Here is a 26,738-nt window from a genome sequence, read left to right on the forward strand (position 1 = left end):
CACTAGAGAGATACTCAACATCCCTATTAGAACAGCTGTGCATGCTAAGGGAGTACAAGAGGAACAGACTACAGCAAGGGAGCGGACTTGCCTGCGCTCCCTAAATAGCATCTTTTATTACCACTCTCTCAGACAGAATACCAGGCTGGATGGACCATTGGTCTGATCCAAGAGGGTATCATCTCACATGCTCTTATGAAAATATATTACCATGTCTGCATTAGAAATGCTCTGAAAGAACACTGGAAGTGATAAAACTGTTTAAATTGTTCTCCTGAAATTCTTAAAAAAGAAACAACAACAACAAAAACAAAAAGAAAACCTGTCAGATGTTCGACCTGGGTCAACAAGAGGAGTTCTAACCTTTAACCTTGGGTTAGCAACAGTAGGAAATAATAGGATGTGAGATAACATTAGCTACAGTGGCAACCAAAAAACATCTAAGTCCTGTAACTTGGTATATTTTGCAAATTCAGGCACACTGATTTTTAGATCATTGATTCCCAAGTCCTAGGGCCAGGATTCTTCATCACTGACACCAGCCACACACAGAAGCTGTCCCTAGAACTGTGAAAGTAGAAGGTCAGTTTAGCTCAGCCCTATGGAGATGAGGTAGAAATTTCATTTTAGTTGGCTAACTCTTCTAGGAATTCCTCATGAATTCCTACTGCAAACTTACACATCAGCTGAAAGAGTAAACATTGTATTTAGAGAAGATTCTTTTCTTCCAGTAGTAGGTTAGTGAAGCTAAAATAGGTGTCAAACAGTGCACTCATGCATACAAATGTTCCTCTTACCTGTGGAGTCTGGCATGTGTGTACTGCAAGAACACACCTGTATCTCCCCGACTTTGAAGAGCTCGATCCCAGCTAAACTGATAATCAGATGACAGAAGGCCCTGGAAGTCCTAGAACAATAACTCAAATCAACGTCACCTAGATAGGGCTCCATGTCTCAAACTTACAACCTCTCACAAAAGATGCTAACACCACTAGAAGCAGCTCAGACTCACCTGAATTATTAGTGCCGCAAGACCAATCTTCTCTGCTGTCTCCAAAGGGTTCTCTATCTCTTTGGTTGCTGAACAGAAAGAAAAACAAAATTTTAGGTCTGAAGTAGTACAACTCCCTCCCTCACTGGAGATGCCAATGAAACAGCAGATCTTGCAAAACTGTGAACTAGCAACACAGAAATTGTCAGGATGCACAGAGCAAGAAGTCCGGGATATAAATCTTTCTTAGAAGTTAAAAATACAGCTTTTTCAGACTTGCTATTTTTTTTTCCTTCCTATATGCGTGATACAGATTTTACAGTCAGAAGGGTCCATTACAACAGCCTAGATTACACTGACTTCCTCTTCATGATTCAGACAGCCAATCTCTAACACCAAGAAGAGAATGATAAAGGAATTCAGTTTTCATTTAAAAACTCCCAGTGATAGACCTAAACAATCCAAGAAAAATTGTTCCAATGGCTAAGGACTCATACTCAGAAGTGCTTTTAGGGAGTATTCACACCATCTGCTGTAGGCATCTAAACTGACTATATTCAGAGAACCTACACTGAAGGGATAGATTTCTCTGTTAAGCCAAAGGAAGAAACTAGTTTTACCCACAGACCGGCTGAGTAAAGGCAATCTAGGGCATCTAAGTCTAAAGAAGCCTAAAATTAGTGTGTGTGAATACTGCCTTTATTTCAGCTCTAAGTTCACCTAACTCTACCTTCTTTCACTAAACATTATTAGTTCTTTGATTAAAACCCCTCTTCTGTCAGGGGTCTTCTCTCTGGGTATAGACATGGCAAGAGCCTCTCCAAAGCTTTTCTAATTAAACATAATGAAGTCTATCACTACAAAAACTAATTATTCTGAAACAGTCTAAGAGAGAATGCCCTCACAACAGCCACAGAGACATGTCTGCAAAGCTATTTCCAGCTTTTTCACAACTCAGTGATATTCAGCAGATAAGTGGCACGCTGATGTGTACAGAAGTTCACTGAAGGGCCTGTTCCTTCCCCATCTCACAGGGAAGTTCACAGGGCCGAGCTGGCAGAACAGCTCATCAGAAGTACAGTAAACTTGTCTGCATCAACAGCACTTTAGATGTTGGATCTTCACAGAGATCAATTAGTTTTGTCTGGTCACAATGATCTTGCCTACTGAAAAGGTGCTGCTTTTGACATACATAATGCTTTCTGTTTTTAAACTCATATCAGTGTTCTCTGTCAGGGTTTCCTCCTCTTCCTATTTGTGTCTTCTGGAAAGAAAGGAGAATTCATAGTTGCCTTTACAAGGCAAGTCTGCTCCTCTTTAACAGGGTCCATAGTACATTTTTTAATTGTGGTCTATGAGTTAAATTTGCAGGGTTCAGGCTGTAATTTGCTGTTTCAGCTGATCTTTCACTAACAATAGAAGATGGAGAATACAGCCATTATCTTAAGGCATGATTTAGGTGGAAACAATTTTGCAGTACAGTTTTAGTACACCTAGATAGATCCATGCCTTTTGCTCTGCTATTTCTTCAAGCCAGGTCTGCAAAACCAACGGAGACAATTTTGAATAGTTTCTACTATTCATACCTTTGCTATTTACAAAATTCAGAAAGGACTAAGCTTGAAACATGTGGGGACAGCTTATAGCCCTGAGAAGTCTCAGGCTTCTATTCACTTACACAGACAAATATGCTTAGATTACATTATGTTTCATAACAAAGATTGATTTCAAAACAAACAAAACAACTACCTCAGAGTTCAGGCTTTTTTGTTGCTTTTGTTCTTAAAGATGAAAGCTAACATTCTGCAAAACTGAGTCAGCAGTGGGTACTAGATTTAAAAATATTGTGCCATTTGGCCATAGGAAATCCTTCCTGGTGGCACTGTTAGATGAGATGCTAGATGGGACACAGATAAAAGTATCTACAAAAAAATAAAGAAGCAAAGAAATGGTATTACAGAGAGGGCTTATGTGGACAGCAGGGCTCACTGAGATAAGTAAAAAGAAAAAAGAATGCCAGCAATAGCCGAAGAATTGTGCACAGCTAATAGAAAATACAGAGTTTATACAAAGGTATTTGACTAACCAGCTACATGCAGGCATGACTTTGAAAGCCAGCACTGGCTGTTAGATGCTCAGCTCCCAAAGCCTCTTCAGTGACAGTCAGGCATCTTGGTGTCACACATATTTATATCTCCTACTGCATATCTAACACTGCAAACACTGAATACATCACTGTGACTCAGGGACTTGTGATTTCCATTTTAGGAAAGGGGAAGCAAGGCAGGAATTCAAACATAAGGGGGAAAATTTTCACAAGCATGGGTATGATTTAGGATCTAATGGACAAGCTCTGCGGAACACTACAGTGTCATCTGAACTCATTACTTCCTTTAGCTGTTCTCCTGCTTATTGCTCGTGCATGTTAGTTCAGTCTGGCATAAAAATAATTCGGCTTCATGCTCAGCTATGATACTGAGCTTTTCACTGAAGCTCTAGCTCCTTTCCTCTCTGCAGTAATACTGGTTTAAATAGTGGGTCACCCTTCTATCATTCTGCCTGCCTCCCTTCTCTTTGTGCAATCCACAAGCAAAGTTATCTGGATTTAAAATGCTGAAGTGGCAGAGCAGGGAATGCAGGCATTACTTTACCTGATCAGTTCATTATTTCAGTTCAGCCTGTAATTCCCGAAAGCACAAGAGAGGGGGCAGAACTTCACTGAGAACTACTTAAATCATCTTTGCTTCAAGGGAAAGCAGCTCTAGAGCTGCAGCCTGAAGTGCAGGCAAACATCCCCTTCTGCAGATTCTGCTGCAGGGAGGTGACCTACTGGGGACTCAGAAGACAGGCAGGGAGGATGACAAGACAGTTGAGTCTCAGACAAGCTACAGTTAATCTTGCCAGAGAAATCTGTCAGAGCTACCGGTCCCTTGGCTGAAATCTAACTGTGCCCTGAACTTCAGTCCCAACTCCACTATTGGCTAGTTTTTCCCTCTTGGAAAAAGCGACTGTTGTCACCCCAGGAGTAGGTACTTCCTTTCCAGTGCAAGAGCATGGTGAAATAATTTTACTGAATGTTAAGATTTGCAAATCTGTAATTTAGGGAAGTTCTCAGAGGTGCAAAAGATTATTTTAACATCATTCATATAACGGGAGATGGAAAAAGTGCAAAGATGACAGCCTATCACTGATTGGTCCGATTCAGGGAAGAGTGAATGACAGAAAAGACAACAGGATTTTGATCAATACAGAACATCAAATGAAATGAATAAGATCTAAAATTGCTAACTTTTTGCAGAGGCCATGTTTTGTAACATCCTTGAGCGAGCTTCATCTAAAACATCTTCCAGGAAAATAACTTCTCCTCTCCGAGTCTTCATTCCTTGAACTAACCCAAAAGACACATGCTGACACCTGTATTGAAAAGCAGCGGGACCTGAAATTACATTTTAATCAATTCAAAGGTTTGCAATGTTTGTTCAGAGCTGGATTTCAACCAGAAAACAGCAATAACAGCTGAATAAACAGTGTTCCAACATGGGAAGCTTGGTGATATAATCAGTAACTCATTTCAGCAACCAAAGCTCTATATGTATTATATAATGGGAAAGTTATGATCAGAATTATGATAACCTGGTCATTTGCGTGCTCTTGGGAACAAACCTCTCTTGCTACTAGCTTTAATGTAGAGGGCTCAATGCAATAAATTGAGAAGAGGCAAGATGTAGATAGATCAAATTAATGTGGCAACACAAATCTGTTAATAACATCAGAAAGAGTCATAATTTTATTGTGGCTACATTAAACTAAACGTGTAATTAGCCATTACTACTGATAAAACATTCACTGTTTCTGCTCACAATAATCTCAAGCACTAGCCTGGACCCATAACCTACGGTAATTTTAGTGCAACTTTAAGGACAGTGAAAGTAGGCAGACTAATATTTCTGAAGGCTAAAATCCTATCTTTAACTGCAAAAGATATGCGGTCTCTCTGAGAAAGGAATATGACTTAGTCTCCAGATCCATTATTGACCTTTGTTCAGGTTGCCAAGAAGGTTAGTAATTACAGTGAATAACAGTGGGGATACTTATCCCCGCTAGATATTTCAACTTGGAAGCATGAGGAATTCAGATCTTTGCAAAAGTGTACTCCAAATATTCTTCTATGTGAACACTCATCACCCCAAAGGCTATGTGATATAAAATCTGAAGAGTTGTTTTCCTTTTTCCCCACTTTTACAGTAAGAGTCCTGAAAGGCCCATTAAATGACTGACAGGGTTACTTTTTTTTTCCTCTCCTAAAAACATGGCAGTCTCAATTTGCAAGTAAAGTAGACCAGGAAGAGCAAACCAGTAGAGTGAAACAGTTGGTGCAGAGTACACAATATCCACATTGCAAGCAATTCTGGGGGTATTGTTTTGGGTTTTTTTCCCCTCCTCGTTGGACTAGTATTACTTGAATCCTGGAGGCAGAATGTTTGCTTACTCTGTGGTTCATTAATTGCACATTTACAGCACATCTTGTAGCTTAGTTTCATTCAAAATGAATCAGTTCACACACTCTGAAATGCTTATGTGATGTGCTACAGCACAGTAGGTGGGGACAATTGTGAGACTCTCTTCAAAAGTACACTCAGCTGAAATGCTAATGTACATGCGCCCATTCTTACCCCCAAAAGAAGTATAAAATTAAGCCCCATATATACATACCTTTCTGCCCAGTCATAACCCATTAGCTTCAGTATTTGGAACAAATGTTGAAAGTGATTACTTTGACTTTTATCTGTCTGAAGAATAAAATTGTTTCATATTAGAAGATAGTCCAGGTTAGATAAGTATTAGCTTTTAACATGCAAACACACAACACCACAGATGCTGTGTCATTATGTCATTGCAAGCAGAATTAAGATCTATGAAGGCAGATGAGACCTGAAAAATATTTTCAAATATATGAAACATTGAAATACTTGGAAACAGAATTTTGCATCTTTTCAGAAAAAGTAATCTACCTCTTTGAAACTGATTATCCCTAGGTCCTAAATGCAAGTGGTCCTAAATGCATAAATGGAAAGGAAACTTTTATGTTTCTTAGTTTCACATAATCTGTCAGCTGCCCATCAGATCAGATGTCTTCATTTTCACTTCAGAGCCTTGCTGCTCTTGATATGTTTCCACGTTTTACATGACCAAACCTCATAGGCTTCCTTTGGCTTAGAGACAGAAAACAGATCAGATGTCTTCATTTTCACTTCAGAGCCTTGCTGCTCTTGATATGTTTCCACGTTTTACATGACCAAACCTCATAGGCTTCCTTTGGCTTAGAGACAGAAAACCTCTTAAAGTCTATCAATAATATAACTAACATAATGATACACGTATCAGTGATGTACCTGCATAGGCTGACATGGTTTCTAGCTTCCAGTTATTCTCTCCTATGACTCAAGGCAGCTTCTAATGGAATTTCTTTATATCTAACAATGACCTTTATGTGTTTCCAGCTACTCCTGTTGCTACAAAGTTCATTTTCCTACCTAGTGACTACATCACTCAGACTCTTCCATATCCCTCATTAAAAAGGAAAAAAGACAACACTGGAGTCATCTTTAAATAAACTATTTCCTCCTTTGCTGGTGTTTTGGGACAATGAGTGAGCAATGAGTGAAGTGCTTATCTGTGTTTCTTAACTCGACCCCTGCATCAAGCCTAAAGCATCTGCCTCCATTTTCATAGTTTCTCAAAATGTATTCTTTTCCTATATATCACTTTTCACTGTGCGGATCCATGAACAAGGCTGATAAACGAACAGCAGTTGTCAGCAATTCAAACGAGTCCTTCCAAGTTCTTTTCCATGCACCTCACACATGGGAGAAGCTCTCCCTAAACTTTAGAAAGTTTAGGTTAGGGCCAGCTCATTGTATTGGCCAGTGCTGCCTTGCTGTTTCCTCTGCTTTCCCCCTTGCTGTTTCCTCTGCTTCCCCCCACATCTGAACTTAACTGTTTTCCCATGTTTTAGGAGAGATTGTAAATGCTGTGATAGAAACTGGTTTTGTATTGTGTGTACAGAGCACCACCCCCAGCACACACCTGAACCATAGTCACAGCATTTAGGAGCTCTTTGAAGAATTGGAGCCATTTGTGAGCAGATATTGATAAAAATCATCATAACGCCTGCTCACAAAAGACTCCAGTACTTCAAAGACTTTATTGCTTCACTGTGACTGTTCACAGTGCAGAGTCTTCAGCTAAAACTAAACCAAAAGGTGACTTCAGTTTGTAATTGCCTGTCTAGACAGTGTACATAGGAATAGCATACAGAAGAATATTTAAAATTATTAACAGACAATAATAAAAAATAGTCTAGTAGATTATTTTTAGAATCCTATAAATTCTCAAGGAAATAAGGACATTAAAACTGAGGCCAAGTTGAGAATATGTATCAGGCAGTACAAGCTAAATTCCAGGTTTCAAATGGCCACCTGAAAACTAAGCATCAGTCCTCATTTTGGATGCTGTGTGATACTATAAGCGGCAATGAGTGTTGTATGTAGTAATGAGTGTTATTTATAGCTGAAATTAAAATAGTGTGAAATCTAAAATTCTTAAGGATGGAAATAAACAGTAGTACCACACAACTTCATCTCTGCCTAAAAGTAATACTTAAAAAGTGGATGTGTAAGTAGGGGGGGGGGGGGGAAGGATGAATTTGAAGACAATACAGTTTCATAAAACACTATTTTTTGCACAGCTTCATAGCATGACAAAAGTAACACATGCTAAAAAGAAGCTTCATATGATGAATAGCTAGGTTTTCCTTATGGGCCCCAAAAGTATATATACAAAAATGTATAGCCTAAGCAGTTTCAGTGGTTGCCTTTACGGGAAAAGTTTGCAGACTGACAGTGGGGATTATACTTAATTGTTCATGTATAAAAAGAGCTTCCAGTTCCTGCTGTAAGTGCAACATTTAACTGAACCTTAGCAGCTCTTTAATAAATGTCATGAATTTTATAACCTTTTTGGATCTTGCTCATATCACTGCATTTTTATGAATTAAGTAGGGGTGTTTAATATAAATCAGTATATGCACTGATTTACAGCATTACAACTGATAAACTGATTTAATGTTCTTTTAAACAAGTTTCAATGTTCTTAGGAAATCTCAAAAGTCTCTAAATAAGTTTCTTATAGCAAGATATTAAGTATCAGCATTCTGAAGTACATCTGTATTTAATAATTAAAGACTAAAGTCATCAGTGTTCTCCCTTAAACTTATGAAGCCCTCCCCTCTGTTAACATTAAACATAATCCAAATCCACCAGAAAGCACTGCCATAAAGCAGCAGCAAGGCTAAATCCCACTCATCAGGCAGTCTGTCCTCCAAACTCTAGTAACAGTTTATGCTCTCTCTCTCTCATTTTATGACTCACTTTATCGGCTCTCTCAAAGTCAGAAATGACAGAAACTTTAACCATGTTATCCAAAAACTACGCAACCTTAGCAAGTTTGAGAGAACAGGACTAGACAGCCTAGTTTGTCATCGCCAACTCAAACGCGACGTTGATTATAATGGCCACATCGATCGCATGACAGGATAGTTTTACTGCATATTTTGTTTGGAGTAGGAGTAGATCAAAGAGGTCCAGACAGGAAAGTGAACAGTTATTACAGTTCCTTTATGACTGGCTAGCCAACTTAAGACCACTGTTTCCACACTTGCTCATTCTATTAGCCTAGCATTCAGCCCACATCCTAACTTGTGCAAAATGCCTAGTTATTTTCTTTCCTTCTAATTATTTCTTCTTTCTTGGTCCCAGGTACCTCATGGCACGATAAATACAAGTAGAGATAACTACATGCACACATGAATTAGGTGAGAAGCTTCCTTAGCTCCTAATGCACTGCACTTCCATAGCCACACTGCTCTCTAACGCCAGTGAATCTAGTATCTTGCAGTCAGTAGAGACCAAAAAGAAACAAAGAAAAAAGAAAAACCACACACCTGTGTTCTATGAACACATGTGGAAATGACAAGCTAATGGAAACTTCCTGAAGATTGAAAATAAAAGGAGGAATGCAACCTAACCAAAAGTTAAAGAATCTAGGTATTTAATTTTATGCTTACTGATCTCCCCTCTTCCCAGAATCAGGGTATTTGTAACATTGTACTGGCTTATGAGAGAGCTTACCAGAGAAGGTAGACAGGTATTACCAAACATTTCACAAAGCACATGACAGAAACCTGCAATTTTTTTCCACAAGTCATTAACTGACTTCTCATAATAGAATATGGCTTTGAAAAGGTTTTTTTTTCTTAAATCTGGAAAAAGAAAGTGTAAAAGCATTATAATATATGTCCTTGATAGTTCTAAAGCAAAGAAGTTTCAAACAAGTGAGGAGATAATCCTGCTATTCATTACTGATATTGTTGGAATTGTTAAAAAACAAAACCATCAACCCAGAAATATAAAAAGACTCCCTGTTTGCAACTGCTTTGTCCAGATTGATTAAATAGGACTTCATGTGCAATTCCTAGTTAATGAAACTGATGTACTGATCAGAGCTATAAAAATCCACATTACTGATAACATCAGGACTTTAAAGTATTCTTAGATTCATTTTAGAACATTCGTTTATAACATTCTGTATCTCCTTATAGCACTAACAGCTTTTTCTAACTTGGTTAAATATTAATTACAATGTTTATATAGAAAATGCAATGTCAATTGAGTAAAAGCTCCTTTAAATCAAATAGCAGTGAATTTTTAAGACAGAGTGACTCCAGAGATGATTTTTCAACCATTTTGTGGGTCATGAACTGAAAGAGAATCAAGAAACACCGCCACATTAAGGCACAGCTGCTGTTCAGTAAAGACAGTCTATTTCAGTGCCAAAAATACCATGTGCCAAAGTCATATTGGGAACAAGAGGCCGGCTGGATTATTGGAGAAAGTCAGGCTCACTGTTCAGGGAAACTAGAATTACTTACCACATACATCATAGTATCACAGTTATGTTTATTCATTCGATCTATAGCAGCAGCAAGATCTCTGAAAGAGATAATGAGAAACTATCTGGGCTTTGATTTAAACTAAGCATACCTCATTATTTGCCGCCTGGGAAAATTAGTCTGACAGTTCTCTCCCCTCCATAAGAGTAGATAGAGGGATCCATGTATGCCTTACACACACAAAAAAGAGGACATCTATACTTTGTTCACTACATGTGTTTGCAATGTTTTTTTTCAAACCATTAGCTATGAAAATTATTCAGGAAAGAGTTCTTATGTACAGAGTAAGTCTGGTCTCTGCTTACTGGGACGATCAATCAACTGGGAGCCTGGAGAGAAACAACCCTTTCCTGGAAAACTAACCTCAGTGTTAGGTTATGTGATAAAAACCTTGTCCTCACGCACAAGCAAGTGCAGAGGAACAATGGCAAGTGGGGGAACATGAAAGATACCTGCCCCCAGCCCCTCCCAGGGCTGTTCTAGGAGAGCCACAAGCCCCACTGTTCAGGTCCGAAACCCAGCAACACTAGTCAATGGGGGCGGCTCTCCAGACAGAGAGGGGCTACTGCCTAGAGGTATGGGGCACGTTATGGGATGCCAGGAAAAATCAGTTTGGGATTGTACAAGATTTATTATGAAATGTCTAGGGAAGGGGCCAAAGGCAGGAAAAGGGAGGGATCAAGATGGTTTGGGAAGGAACAAATGTGGCAAAATAGAGGGATAGGGGATAAAGGGAGTTGGTCCCCTCCTAACAGGGCTGGTCAGTATGCTTGTCTGGCCTCACCCTGTGCTCGATCAGTGCAGTCTGTCCTGCCTTCTCAGTAAATTGCATTTCTAACTGTTCTCCTGGGTGAGGAATTCTCTCTTCAGTGTGCATGTGTGTTTGTGGAGGCCTAAATGCCAGCCACTCAATTTGGGAACCACAGGTTGCAGGGGCCTGTGTGCCCAAGGTGCCCGCCACTGGAGAGACTGCAGTGAGTGAAATTAAGTACTAGCAACAGGAGTCAGACCACAGGTCATAGGGACCCAAATCTCAGCAGTGCCAGCAACTGGAGTACACATGTCAGTGTGTGATCACCAGCGAACATCAAGCTACACTAGCCAGCAAGTAGGTCAGGTGCCTTGGGAGCCAGTGGGTGGGTGGGTGGGCAGGTGTGTGTGTGTAAGGGAGGGACACCTGGAAGAGCTGGCTAGCAGAGGGACCACAGGGTCCACGCCAACTGTCACACGGAATACTGAGACCCATTTGTCTATATGTGTCTCTGTGTGGGAGGCAACTGGGGAGAGCAAGGATCCAGGACCAGCTACTGAAGGGACTGCATGACTAAGCTCAGTTTCTGCAGGGATTTTGTGTGCGTGCGTGTGTGTCTCTCCATGTGTCCAAGTAAGTGGAGTGGGGGTGTAGACTTTGGGGGCTCACATGCCCTGATGCCAGCAGCTGGGGGGACCAGGTGATCCAAGGCCCAGCTATTGGGTAGACTGAGTGTCTAAGCCCAGCTACTGGAGTGATCCATATTGTATATATGCAAATATTTCACACTAAGGCATCCTCATCCTGATCAGCCAGATGGGAACAAGATGAGGCTGTCTGTGTTTGGGTGAGCACAGAGTGTTTCTGTCCATGTTGTTCTGTGCAGCCAGCCGTGTGTTTATGCATATTGTATACTTCTGTTCGTCTGTGTGCCTACTGCTAATATATGCTCAGTCTCACTACTGGTTGGACCTGGGGGCATGGAGCTATGGCAGCCTCTCCTCTGTTGGGCTACCATGTTCAGCAGCTCCCTGACATTCAGCATTGACTGCAACATATCTCTAATACCCTTATCCTGAAAAGTTGTTCACACAGTTTACCCTGAAGGATAGCCATTTGATTTATTGATATTACTGGCCCAGAGAAACTGTTAAGAATTTCTCAACAAAATTCCAAGAGGAATTTTAGGCTACTGATGAAAAGGCAGGAATGTAGTGATAAAACTGATGATACTATGCAGGTTTCTGCATCACATTAACGTCATTAAACATTTTAAGCAAAGGTCCTTCTAAAAACCTCACTATTGGCAATTACTTGTTAGGTGAAGAGAAACTGGATTTGTTTTCAAGGTTAGTAGCTGGAAAAAGTATTAAGATTACAAAAATAGCTGTTTGAGGGGAGGAAAAGTATTTAAAAGCAGGTTTTTTTCTAAGCCATTTCTATCCTGTCATAGCTACATTGCCAGCTTCAGTTACAACTACTCATTAGTCAAGGTGCCCCATCCCAGAAATAAAATGCTTCAAAATCTGTACTATCAGTTACAAATGTACTTGTGCACAAGAGTTTACTAATGAAATAAACCCCAATAAGCACAAAGGGACTTATTTACCTTGTTATATACAGAGATGTTCCATCACTACGCATGACAGTGGAAAATGATGAGAGGTCTTTCTTTTCTGAGAGATCCACAATTCCTGTCCCTTTCCTGCATTTTGAGAGAAAACATTGAAGTAACTGCAAGCCGAATCTGAAATATAGGTAATTCCGGGAAGATGGAGGTCAAAAACAAAACAAGAGATGTCTGGTCATGTCACCCCAATAACTCTGGGCAATCTCATTCTTCTTGAATGACTGTCTCCTTTAAAAAACATTTTTGGTTTTTTGAAAACCATTCTTTTAAGTTTGTTCTGCTGATGTCAGAGAGCTGCCTGCACATATTCCGGTGCATTCTATGAATATAGTTTCTATCCCAATTAAGACAGGCAGCACATCAGGGCAAAGATCTCATCTGTGATTGTAAAATGGCACATGCAGCTACCAAACTAATCAACAGCCTAACAGGCCATTAGGGGCTGACCACTGTCATTGAACCCAATTTGGCATTGCCAGGCTTCTGTGCTAGCCACAAGAAAACCACAAACTTAATTTTTTAGCTGTTATTGCACAAATCATGTTGGTCTTCTATGAGAACAGCTACTGAAACCATCTAAAGAAAACAAACGTCTTCAGATTACATTACACACATACCTCATTCATCACCTCTCATTTGAAATACAACTGAAATATTAAGTAAAACACATGAATAGACTGAGTAATCAAGTCATACATTGTTTTCTGAAGGAGTCCTTTTTCCTCCAACATCTTCAGAACTTCCTGGGACTTCTCTTGGTAAAATGATTCTCCAGAATATTCATCAAAGTGCACTCCTAGTCGCTGAAAGGAAAGAACATCAAAGAAGAGAAACATTGTTAGACTGAAGCTAATCATTTCTTCAAGTTAAGTCAGATGACAGGTCTGTGTCAGAAGTCAGATAGAGAGAGCAAAGACGGATTTTATTCCAGGAAATGTCACTGTGTTGTTAAAAAGAAAGGATGTTTGGATTTTGTCTTAATCTGATTTTGTGTTACAATTAATCTCCCCAAGTTGAATATAGCATTAGATACACTGTTACATGAGAAATTAGGAGTAAACTGAGAACAGTGTTCAGTACCAAAATTTTGAATTAGTTCATTAGCTGGCTGAAAGGCAGGAAACAAACAGCAGGCTGCACTGCAGGTGAAACTAGTGAGCTGCAGAGAAATTATTTGGTCTTGAAACTAGCCCTATTTTAAAATGATACTAAAATAAAAATAAAAAACCCCTGCTCATAAACTTTGCTCAGCACATAGAAGTCACCATTACTAGGAGGGCTGAGCATACATCTAGAAGTGATAGGTTCACCTTAACTGCTGAAACATGGTGAAATGTAATGGTACAAAAGACAATATTTTTGCCATATACTTATTAGCTGGAAAAAAAATGGGAGAAATCTGGCCGCATTAGTCATCATGTGATTAATGATGAGTGACCACCATGCCACAGCTGTACATACAGCCCAATACCTCATTTACCCTAAGAGGCCAGGTTTCCACTACAATTATCAAGAGTGTGTCTCACTTAGGAGACCTTAACTTGGAGCACTTGGCATGAATTCAGTGATTTGTTTCAAGAAAGAAATTAAAACACAGCCAGGCTACTTGGATTATTCAAGTGGGGGGGACCACTTCTATTTTAACCTGGCAAAACAAAGATGAAAGAAGACATGACCACTTTCTATAAATACATAAAATGGAGGGAGATGGGGAAATGTTACTTGAAGTAAAAAATAATGCTAGAAGAATTAAATGGTATAAAATTAGTCATGAATTCTTTGAAGCTGAAAACTAGGAAAAAAAAGTCTAAACCCATCAAAACTGGGCATCCATTCCAGAATCTCATTGCAAGAATGTGAGAAAGCAAAACTCTAGCGGGTTGTCAGATGGGCCTCAGAAGATTCTTAAGATTTTATAGTATTAATACCAAAAGACTGGTTTCAATGGCAGAAAGTGCATGTCAGTCCTGTTTCCCAAATCACAGCACTCATTCTGTGGCCAGTAGTGCAAACCTCTCCCATGAAGCAGTGCACAGCTCCATTCATGAGATCACAGCATACAGCAGATGGTTGTATATTGAACTCTGCTCTGCAGGTAACTTATGCACTGATTACTACTGTAAATTCCAGTTGCTATAATTTCTCACACTCAATTTGATGTGCAACATATACAGCTCTGCATTATAATATTAGATCAGAAATGTGAAAAGAGTTATCTCCCAATAAAATTTATAACACAAACTGCTAAACTTAGTGGGTTGCTGCCGATTTCAAACATGAAATAGAACTGAGCAATATTTATCTGACACTGATTTGCTCTGTTGCTTAGCACCAAACTCCTGCTTCAGAGATTTAGAGAAGGGAAAGTCAGTCAAATGGCCAGTTAGATGGACTCCATTAAATAAAATGTATCTAGGTTCTTAGCAACTAAGATGATACTGTGCTTGGATGTTAAACAAACTACCATGCTTTTCCCAAACAGGTCTGACATATTTAGAAATATCTCCTCCACAACATTGTGAGTTTACTGTAAAGACAACAAACTGACAACACTATAGCAGCCTTTATTCCTGAGTTGGTTCGATGCTTGGCCACTCTCTTGGATGAAAAAGTGCTATGCAATATCAATTATGAGGCTAATGGAGCAACAGATGGAAGGTGATCATTTTACCAACAATACAGAAAAAGCAGTGGATGATTTGCACCTTATAAATCCGGATGTATTCTTCAATACTGAAGCTTCTAAATTGTTTCCAAAGTGACAATGTCTGCTCATCATGTTCTTCCAGTTTTCTAAAGAAATCCTTAGCCAGCTTTTTTGTGTTTTCATCTTCTGCTGCTTTATTAATCTGTACATACACCTAAAATATAATGGCATCAAAAGATGAATGAATAGTTCAAACTCCAATATGAAAACATGCAGCTTATCCTGAAATAATACAGCAATGCCGTAATTTACTAGTGTTGCTATCATCCTCTTCTTAACCTTGAAAAAAGTGCAGCAGCAGAATACAGAAGAACCAGTTTATGCGAAGATAGAAAACCATCACACAGTTTTAAACCAGAGACTCGTATCACAGGACCACAATGTTGGTATATATAAAAACGGACAGTCTAAAAATGGGCTGCAATTGAAGTATCAAGAATCTAGATGGATCCAACTTTGTAGAAGTTCCAAAAAAACAGTTCTGGTACAAAAGCCACTCACTTATGCTAGTCTGCACTCATAATAATACATGCTGCCTCTGTATGGCTGGAGTCAAGCATATGAATATCAGCATATGACTAGAAACACACACATGAATAGTCAGTTTGCTAGCAGCATTACAAACAGTTGTATTAGCCAGCCTTACACACGTACCTTGAATTTGGCTCTCCCGTTCATTAACAAATTCCTTTACACCCTAAAAGGCCAAATGTTTGCCCAGACTGAGATTCCTTTCTTTTCAGATGTAGCATTCTGAAAGCCCACAGAAAAGTTTTTAAAAATTCAAAGGACTATGGAAAAATAATTAAATTAGCGTTTGCATTAGGTATTTAGACCCAAATAGGTCAATGCTAATTAACTTTTAAGTCTTTGTAAGAGAGTTTTGGTCCCAAAATCATTGCAGTCTTACTGGAAAATAAAAACTTCCTGCAATGTTCAGACAATGAGTTAGCTAACAATAGCAAATACCAGCTCTAATGAGTTCCGCCTATAAAAATGTTCCCACAGCTAAACACTCTTGAACTTTAACTTTTCCCCTTCCTTTTGCCTCCCAATATTTTCAGAGATGGAGCTTAAAAGACAGTACTGCCGACAAGCCTCAGAGATTAAATGTTTGTGTTGTTCTGCCACGAAAAAGAAATTTACAGTACAGGAAAAATTCAACTCCTCCAAGAACAATTCTCCCCCTCCCTCAAATGATAGTTTCACGTATTCTAACACCTCCTCCCCCAATCATGAATTTTATAAAGCAAAAATAATGCAAAAGACATACTTGCATCTGACTCTTGACCAGAACAGAAGGTGCAAAGCTGGTTAGAGAAGTACATTCACCCATATGTTATATATTCCCAATTTTTAACTATTTGTTCAATTGTGTTCCTGATTAATATCAAATACTGACATGAATTTCAAAGTGGCATCTTTCTGTTGTTGTGTGAAACTAATCTCTCCTATAGTTTGTTTAACAAGAAAAATTCCACGGCAAGGTTTTTATGTAAATAGTTAAAAATTGGGAATATATAAGAAACCGTTCTTTATTCTCAAACAACTACTTTATTAGAATCTATAACCGAATACTGCTCTCTAAATCTGAAGGTACTTTTTTTTAGGTCATAAACCTACATGTTGAGATAGATGGTATTTTAAAGTTTTAGTGCAAAATTCAAGTACTTGAGTTTTAAAATCATAAGAACAGACTGAAACTACAAATGAAAATTAAATAATATGCAGCAATGCATAACCACAAAAATACGACTACAACCCACATACCAAACCACTTGGAGGAAAAATGGGGGGGAGGGGGAAGTGTAAGCACATCATTTCTTGTCTCTGAAATCAGTCCCACAGCTCTGAACACCTCTAAGCAGAGAATCTGTCCATTTCCTTGAGCAGGCCTCCAGGATGATGGAGCAAGCAAACAAAATTTATCTATGTCAAAGAAGCTGACAGACTCAGAAGTAGCTATTCTGTCATATGAACAATCTGCCTAATACATATTTACTTGTACTATATCTGAGCATTCAAACTTTGTTCCTAAGCCAATAAATGGATTTATATGAAAGTTACCTTGTGACTTAGTATGCAAATGCCAGCATTACTAATAGCTCCCATATCCAGCTCAGAAAGTGAAGCATAGCTTGGCTTTGTACTAGGGAACACTTGATAGTGCCTCACAACAACCTTGGACAAGACTTACAATATTTGAAATGCTTTCTTTTGAAGGATGAGGGCTGGAATATTAGCCACGCAGAAAATTTTGTCCACCTGTCTTCACAGTGGCTGAATTTGTACAGACAAGTGTCTTAATCCATATTCTCTCATTTCTGATAATGTACTATATAAATGTTGTAGCCAGCATGTACTGTCAACCAAAGATCACTTACAAGCATCAAAAGATTCACCAAAGCTTTTTGCTCATTGCACTACATGAAACAAGAAGTGTTCTACATAGTGACAGAGAGGGGAAAATAAATACCAACTCATATAATCTAGCCATATTTGGATGGAGTGAATCAACATCCAGAACCCCATTATTGCTGAATAAATAAAACTTGCTCAACAGCCACAAGCTTTATCGCAAATCCGGAGAACCCGGTAGGTCACTTTTGTTCCCTGATGCAGAGAGATGCAATCTGTAACACTTGCCCCACACTGTCCTGGAGAGCAACCTCCCTCAAGAAAAGAGTCTTTCCCACTGTCAAAAGGAATCTCCTGAATGTCTGTCAGCATAAGTTGCATCTTCTAGTGGTCCTGGCTCTCTTTTACAACCTTGGAAGAAAGCAGATCATTCTGCAGAGCCAGAAGAGCATTCTGAAAAATGACAGCCACTCCTTGTCACCTGCATGTGTTAAGACTCCATATGAGATACAAAACATTTTAAAGATCCTTTTCCCCTACCACAGTGGATGGTGTATTCAGCAATGGAAATTAAATATTACTACTTATTCTAAAATACTATCAACAAGAAGATTTTACATCATAGTGGAACTGGATACAGCTGCTTACTACAGTATTAGATGCAAGACTTCATTTCCATTGCAGCTACCACAGTGACCTCAGTGGTCACCTAAACCCAGCTAAGGTAGCTGATGTACTGGCATAGGTCTAGCTGCCTGTGGCAGGAGCAGGCAACCAATACAAGCTAAGTATCCACACAGTTACCTGCCTCTTGGGGGGTGTTTTGCAACCTCCTGAAATCTGCCTCTACTGCTATGGCCCAGGTTATTACTGGTCTTTAAACAAAATAGTTTAAATCCAACTTGAGTGTATAATCATGACCGTTCAGATACAGTATTCTCTACAAAGTTAACAGCTAAGTTAAATGGACTGTTCTCTTAAGTCCTTAGATGATCTTCTCTGAACTTACCTCAAAAAGGTGTTGTAAAGGACTGGATTTTAGCTTTTCGTTGTTACCAAACTGTTGGAAACCAACACCCAGTAAGCCTTAAACAACAATTAAACACAGAGTTAGACAATAGCCCACAGTGTACTGCTCTCACGATTAAATTATTTTCATAAGCAAGTCTTAACACCGTACACATTAAAATAAATGCCCTACATACTTAAGCAGTAAAATAGTGTCTGCTATAAAAACAAACCGAAAGCATAACCTATTATTCCAGTGCATGAAAAAAAATTAATAGTTAGAAACCAGTATGAAATACTATGTTGATTTTCCAGTTTCAATCATCATAAATGCTGGAATTCATGCTACTGGACATGTACAGAAAATTATCTTTTACATAGTCACAAGCTGTAAATGTGAAACCACACAGGAGAATCTGTCCAGCAATGGAACACACTCCAAAAGTCCCTTCTTTTGCTCCCTCCCTTAAGAATTACCATTTCAAGAACAGCAGAAACTGGGACAGAACAGCGTATTCCACACACCACTCATGCAATATTTTTAGGAGAACATTTTGCTGCATGCTGAGAATGTGCAGTACTTTTAATGTATCTGATTTGGCTTCAACACTTGCCCAAAGCCACCTGGAAGTGCAAGAAATCCAAATCCTAGTCTTACTTTCTAAATCAAAACAGCCCATTAACCCATTTAGTAGTCTATCAATAATAACTCCATAGCCTCTTAGACTATTTGAGGCTTTTTTTTAAGGCCATCTCTTCCTTCTGAGATGACAAGGACCAGGACTGATGTGAAGACAGCATTCAAGGAATGGCTATGCAGGCATCCCTTTGAAAAGGCCTCTGTAGCTAAACAACACTGTCTCAAGAACTCATCTGTTCCATCTTGCAAACTGATTGTGATAGAAACCCTTGGCCAACTTAGATGAGAAAAACAAGTTAGGATTTAGGAAATAAAATGAGTCTGATTCTATTCAAATGGAGTTTCTCTAAGGGTAACTTCTTCTGTCAGCAATCAGAGACTGATTTCCTAATGATTCATCTTAGGTATTAGCGCGTATATACATCTCTCTTCTCAAGGCTGACTCCAAGCTCCAACCTCCCGCAATATTTCCAGTTTTAACTCAATCCAAAACACATCCTTCCATATGTGTCTATACTTCCCAAAATATCCCCAGCCCCCTGCTATACTTACCAATTATTGGCAAGATGCAGCATGTGTTAGGGCTGATTTTCACTTACATTTGCTGACTGCTTAGCTGGCAGGCTAAACACAGAAGTTAACTTTATCTCTCAGAGGTCACTACTCTACCTCTATCCCTACCCTGCTGCTAATAATGACAAAACTAAGAGAAATTTGTTCTTCGAGACATTTCTCTTTGTCAGATCTGGCTGAAGTTTGCCAGCAGTTTATTAAGAGCAAAAATTAATTAGGAGCAGAATGACAGAAAGACAGATGGACAGACAGAATGACTGTGTAAGCTTTGTTACCTTAAGACACCTGCCCAAAACCTGCTTCAGGGTTGAGAATGCCTTTGCCATGTTTCAGCAGAACACAATTTCAACTAATGTGTTTTAAAGCCTTTGACAATAGCAGTTTTAATACAAATGCTGACAGATCATTAACTATAGTGGCGCTTCTGGGAAAGGACCATTATAATAATATTCCTATGCTATAATATTATGAAGCATGGCTATATTATTTGTTATAAAACCTGCCAGATATTTTAGCTGAGCCAGCACATATAAAGAGGGGAGTATCCATTTCGAAAGCAAGAGTTGGAACTACTAGTTCAAGAGTATGATTATAAAAGCTGTGCTGTGGATAACAGATTCACATGTAAATAACATGCCTTGTCATCTTTATACTTTCAGGAAACTTTGCATTGCAATATACCAAAATTCCTGATATTCAGGCTTATGAGTATAATTTAGTATCTTCAAATCCACAGAGTGGATGAGGTCATTTGAGAAGTCCTTTAACTACATTGTATTTCGTTGCTTAATTGTCGTTGCCGCATTCACTATACAAGACCATGTGATAAAACTATGTCTACAGGACAAAAATAAATGAATGAAATATGCAATGATGAAATTCACTTAATTTTAGGCAAATCATTTTATAATCAATTCCTATGAAACAAATCCTAAGTGGAGTGAAGCTGTGCTAAAAACTAATGTTTGATGAGAAACAGAATCGGGAATGAAGGAGCTGTGGTGGAAATAATTTGACAAAGGAAAAAATAACCTATTGCTGCTCTCACAGTCATTAGAATGTTCAATTCAGCTGTCTAAAAGGCAGGAATTTACTTTAGAATGGATGATGAGTAGAACTGAATACATTTTAGTTATGTTATATATACTTATGAATCTGAATACATAAATGGAACAGAAGTAGAGTATTTCTGCTAAATTTTTCACCCAGCTCAGTTCCCAAAGCTCATTCATTGCCATCCCCATAAACAGTTGTACTAGCACAATTGAAGGGGGCAGCATAAGGGCTGGAATAAGCAAAAGTTACTGCTTGATACAGATTCGGCTTTGTTTGCCATTTAAAAATAAATATACTGACACTGTTTTCGTAATCCACTGAAAAAGAAGATGGGCAGTTTTATAGTTACCACAGGTATACCAGCTTTCAAGAACAAGGAAGTGAGCATGATTATATATTTTTTAAATGCCAAAGGTGTTTCAAAATTAGCTTTTGGGAGGGAAATTAAAAATGAGGAAGGGAATATGGGTCAATTTAAAATGTAAAATTAACAATAGACATTAACAAATGAATCCTATGGATAGGTCAACAGTCAGGAATATTTACAAAGAGGAATATTTACAAATCTAGTAATCAGACATAAATGCTCTCTGGTCAGGGAATAAACATTGACCCATTCTGGGTTGCAGATAAGAGGATTTTTCAGTTCTTGCTTATCTGATGGACATTTCAGAGGAGGTAGGAGTGTGTGTGTGTGTTTGTGTGTGTGTGTGTGTGTGCGCGTGCGCGCGCGCGCACAAGCACTCCTGCATGCAAGAGTGAGATATGATAGCCTTCTAGAGTTTCTTCATTTGCATCCTCTCCTCCCTACACACCTTTCTTGCAACATTTTAAAGGGGAAACTGGATATTTTGGGGAAGTTGTTGTGTATCTTTAATGATGTAAACTCCCTGGGCCTCAATCTGCCAAAATACAGTTTCTGTGCAAGTTAGTTATGCTCTATGAATAATGACTTACAGTTTCCAGACGGAACAAAGAAACAACAACAACAAACTCCACAACACACAAAAAGGTAACCAAATATAGAATAAGAATATGCAATAAGAATATACATTTCTTTACAATTATTCTATTGTTACGTGTACAGGTGTGGCATAGGTTAGCAGGCTTACTATTTCACAACTGTTAGGTATGCAAAATCTGAATAAGGAAGACAGTATCACAGTAGACATGCAACAGCTATGATTGTATGTTCAGCATTTTATCTAGAGGCAGCAACAGTAGCCCATTCAGCTACTAGGTCTTCACAGGTATAACTAGCACTCTCAGAAAATATTTATACTGCCCTTTAAAAATAAACCTCAGATAACCCATAGGAAATCACAGAGAGGAGCTACTGAGGAACAGGGGGCCTGCTGGGTAAATTTCTCCCTGTATTGCTTGCACAGTAGTATAGCTCATACTGCTGATGAATCAGTCTGGGTTGTTTTGCTCATATTTTGAGAAGACTAACTACGTTACACATATGGAAACACAATATTACTCTTTATGAGCCCAGAGTAAACCTAATTTGCCTGCAAAAAATGAAGGTGGAAACCTAGACCATGTCATCAGTAGAAAAGGTAACACAAGAAATCAAAATCAAAACATACCAAACTGCATGCCCCAGTCACCAAGGTAATTTATTCTTGTTACTTGATGTCCCAACGCAACTTTGAGATTTGCTATAAAATTTCCTGGTGAGGAATCAAAATTAGTATTATTTTTCAAAGTAGTAGACATTCTCTCGTCCCAGCAGACTGGTTTTCTGTTTTTGTTTAATCTGCTTCTTGCTTTCCCTCTTCATTTTGAATACAGTCAGATTAATTACTCCACAGAACATGCTAGAATTCTTCAAAACTAAAGATTTTCTTTTGAAGAGAAGAAGGGCTGTGCATTTCAAAGGTGCTATAAAGTATCTCACACAGTGGCAATACAAACATACATATGCATAAGGGTATGCACACACTGCAAAGTATATGAACATGGAAAACACTTTTTATAGTCTCCCTATATCCTCACAAGAAGTGTGGTAGTATACATAATTCCTCTCTTATAGTCAGGCAACCTCATACAAGGAGGTTAAATAAGAACTCAAATTCACAAACTACTGTTAACCGTGAAGCTAAACAGAGAACATTATGTCCTGGATCTCTGTATAATGCTGGAGCAGTACTGAACTCTGCACTTAATGTACCACATGCTTGATATGGTCCAAACTTACTATAACCCATGAGCATTTCTTGGTTTGAACTTTTATTACAACAAAACCTCTCCATCGTTCTCCTCAACTTTCTCACAAAAGTACAAAGAAATATACACATTCCTTCTCCTGTTTTCCTATGCTTCAAGGGTACTATTTAATTGTAATACTGATGTAGAAAAGTGCAGAAAACTTTATCTTCTCCTGTTATTGTAATACCACATTATAGCTTGCAATCACTTTTCGTTCCATACATGGTATTAACTCCATAGACACTTTTAGCATCTTCTGCCAATAACCTACTTTTTTATAACGAGATGGAAAGTCCAGGGAGGAGGGAGAATTAATGGTTTCCATATGACAATAGAGTACTGAACAATAAATTAATTAATTATTCCATTAGAGATGACAGTACCCGTGTTAGTAATACTAGCATAAAGTACTTAAAATATGAAAACAAACTTTTCACAAGACAACTGCTAAAACATAACAACCTGACTGCTCTGTAATCCATTGCAAATTAGAAATACAAAATTCAAAGGACTCTCAGAACACCTCAGTGAAAACTGCCATGGGTGTCTTTGTTGAACAATTTTAAACTGCTTCATTTAATGTTTGCAGTCATAAAACTATATTATGTGTGACTTAGTAAATCTGCCAGCAACAAATCATGGTCTTTTCTTCACTGCTTAACAAGTAAAAGGTTTTTAATCAGCAAGTTGAGCCTGACATGGCCCTTCCACTAGAAGAAGGAAACATCAGCAGCATTCCCCTGTCAAGTTAAACATGAAGACAAAAAAAAGCCTTTTTAGGTCACAGTTAAATGCTTACTTACCTATTATTGTGGAACGCAAGTGTCCTATGTGAAACTTTTTGGCAATATTAGGGGAGCTGTAACAAATTTCCACAAATAATGTTTGTTCAGTGTACAAATTAAGGTTGCCAGATCAAAAGATTCAGTCAAAGGAATTAAACTCATGTGTATAGCAAAAGAACTGAAATAAAATCACAGTTTTGAATATTCCTCTAAAACTCCCTGATTAGCTTCTATTCCAAAGAGCAAAGCTTCCTATCCAAACAACTTTTCCTCCTATATGAATTAATAGCCAGTGTTACTTCGGAGTAAACAGATGGACAAACAAACAAAAACAAAAAAAACTATGCAAGTAACAAAAGACTTATACTATCTTCTCACTTTCTACATGTTTTGGCAAAATAGATTATTATCCTCATACCTTTACTAGAGATAAATCTGATACCAGAACATGGGACTTTGTATACAGGAATCAGTAACTACAGTCAAGTATTCTTTAGCCAACAGTGCTCTCTTCAAAGCTTGTAAATAGCATATCTTCATGCCAAACTCTAGCATAGCTTTTTAATGTGAACATGTTTTGTTTAGTTTATTGTTTGTATTTCAGTTCAGTTTAAATTTACTCCTACTGGTATATTATTAGTCTTAATCATTTACCTGAAAAGTCTTGCAAAATAGTTGAACTAGATCTACAGGTTGTAGTTTCTTCTTTATTGACCAAAGGGGGGGGGGGGGGGGGAACTCCCTCCACAACTATTTGTCCCTGACAATAAAATGGAGGTTCAGCTACAAACATTCAGCTCCCAAATTAAAGCCAAGTGCTTTCTTTCTGTGACTCAGGAAGCCTGCAGAGGGAGCATAAGCGGACAAAAATATTTATACATAAAGAGGTCTGAGTCAGCTGCTTTTCTTTCCATGAGCAGGTGAATGCAAACAAAACTGCACAGGCCAGAAACAGCACTGGGCCAGCAATCCAGAGGATTCAGCAAGAAGCCCGGCTGCTTTAGCAAGTCAGGGAGGGTAGATATTAAAGAAACCCAAGCAGCAGGGCTGGAAAACAAACCAAAGCCCAGGTGGAAAAAGAAGTAGGCTACTGACTGAAAATTCAGGTAATTCTTGATAAAATAAAATAACAAAAATAAAAGAAGCCTATTTACAAAGTGAAAGCTATTATCCACTAAATGAGAATATTCTTAGTGGATGGCAGTGTGAGGACTGAACTCTTTAAATACCAAAAAGGCAAATATGTCAGAATATTAAATACAGCTGAATATAATACTATAAATATGGCTTAACTTCACAGGCATCATACATTACAACAATGAATATCAATCAGCAGATAAGGCAATCTTGTCAAAGGACTCATCATACATGCTTACCTGAATTCAATCACTGTCTTTTGTCTAGGCACTGTAGAGAAGAGTTCACTTTTTATTCCATATTCTGAGCCATCTTTCAACACTTGCTGCAACACAGTCTAAAGCACAACAAAGAAAATGGGAGGAAAAAACGTCTCAACAACAGAAAGTGGAATCAGAAAAACTGTTTACCAGCCACTCCAGAGTCAGTCCTACAGCCTTTACTCACATAAGCAATTAGATTGCTAGTTTGCCAAGGAAACAAGATCTCATATGCAGATGGAAATATCATTAACTTTTGAAAGCTGCATCCGGTCAATTAAAAAAGAGAAATTCCAAGCAGGGACTAGGCTGATTTTGTTGAAAACTTGAAAGGATGGGGAAAACCTCATGTTCTTCAAAATCATTGTTTAGTTAGGCAACATGAAGGGACAAAAGAGCAAACTGGAGTTAATTAGTGTGCAGGAAGGGAGAGTCAGTCGAAGAACGTGGATAGGGCAGTAACTTCATATAAAGTGAGGGAGTCCTCATGCAAAGAGGAGTCTCTTCTTACTCTAACCAGGACCTTCACCTCTCCTTATTCAGATAACATTTTAAAATAAAGGCTATCCTGTAGAATTAGACCGTAGATTTGTGTGAAAAAGTAGGACAGCCTATGAGTAGGCCTGACTAGAGAATTTACCTCACTGTGAAGCAAAATTTTCTCAGCAGGCTTTTTTTTTTTTAAATAATAATAGAAAAGCTACATAACATACATCTGGGCTTCCTGAAAAGTGTCCTCTTCCCAAGGACACTTATCAAGGAACACTTTGCAGAGTTCAGCCACTTGCCTGAAATTCCTAAGAGTCCTGTCCTAGATGCAAGGCTTTACTCAAGGCGCGAACATTTAGAATGCAGGGGATACCCACAGCACATGGCATGGCCAGATCACACAGGCCCAACCCATTTGGGACACACGAGACTTCCCCCACACTCCTTGTGATTGAGGGCCTCCAAGAAATCCAGTGTGCTATGACTGCATGAGTGTTACCAGGTGTATACAGATCACCTGAACAGCACATGAGCACTCTTCGCTCTCTCTCCAGGAAATCTCAGTCTTCACGATTATCAATAGTTCTAGTCTTCATGATTATCAATAAAGCCACTCTAAGAGACAAAACAACCACTGCAGTATCCTCTCCCTCATTTCACTGCAGGTAGACTTAAACAACAGCTCAGCCTTAGGGGTTGATCATTATTATACTAAATTATTATACTAAAGGGATATTTAAACATTAACCAATGGTTTAAGTGAAGATGAAAAAGAAACAAAAGAGGCTTAGCCATTTCTAATATGGGTAGTATAAATATAAATTGCTTTTGTTAGGTTATGTGATAAAAACCTCGTCCTCACGCACACAGAGAAGCATAGAGGAACAATGGCAGGTGGGGGAACCCCAGTCACCCTGTCAGAGAAATGAGCCCCTCCTCCAGCCTCTCCCAGGGCTGTTCTAGGAGAGCCACAAGCCCCACTGTCCAGGTGAGAAACCCAGCAACACGAGTCAATGGGAGGGGCTCTCCAGACAGAGAGGGGCTACTGCCTAGAGGTGTGGGGCATGTTATGGGATGCAAGGAAAAGGCATTTGAGCATTATACAAGACTTATTATCATGGAATGTTTA

At 38.7% G+C, this 26,738-nt stretch overlaps 1 protein-coding gene across 7 annotated transcripts in view; it reads right to left on the reverse strand.

Annotated features, from left to right (window-relative positions):
- Positions 1–26,738, reverse strand: part of RARS2 (arginyl-tRNA synthetase 2, mitochondrial) — a 41,371-nt gene that overhangs the window by 5,299 nt on the left and 9,334 nt on the right. For 4 of the 7 annotated variants that reach the window (XM_026093428.2, XM_026093427.2, XM_026093432.2 and 1 more), the window contains exons 5-16: positions 25,100–25,197; positions 23,742–23,797; positions 22,317–22,400; positions 18,457–18,533; positions 15,088–15,243; positions 13,079–13,185; positions 12,362–12,499; positions 9,981–10,041; positions 5,705–5,781; positions 4,281–4,405; positions 1,013–1,080; positions 798–907 (exon numbers count right to left, since the gene is read on the reverse strand). In XM_026093428.2, the coding sequence (XP_025949213.1) occupies positions 798–907; positions 1,013–1,080; positions 4,281–4,405; positions 5,705–5,781; positions 9,981–10,041; positions 12,362–12,499; positions 13,079–13,185; positions 15,088–15,243; positions 18,457–18,533; positions 22,317–22,400; positions 23,742–23,797; positions 25,100–25,197 (1,157 nt within the window). Of the gene's footprint in view, positions 1–797; positions 908–1,012; positions 1,081–2,740; positions 2,914–4,280; positions 4,406–5,704; positions 5,782–9,980; positions 10,042–12,361; positions 12,500–13,078; positions 13,186–15,087; positions 15,244–18,456; positions 18,534–22,316; positions 22,401–23,741; positions 23,798–25,099; positions 25,198–26,738 lie in introns of those variants that run through there. The other 3 variants (XM_026093430.2, XM_026093429.2, XM_026093435.2) reach the window with 2 other exon arrangements.

This window comes from Dromaius novaehollandiae, chromosome 3 (assembly GCF_036370855.1).
Source record: "Dromaius novaehollandiae isolate bDroNov1 chromosome 3, bDroNov1.hap1, whole genome shotgun sequence".
Taxonomy (NCBI): Eukaryota; Metazoa; Chordata; class Aves; order Casuariiformes; family Dromaiidae; genus Dromaius; species Dromaius novaehollandiae.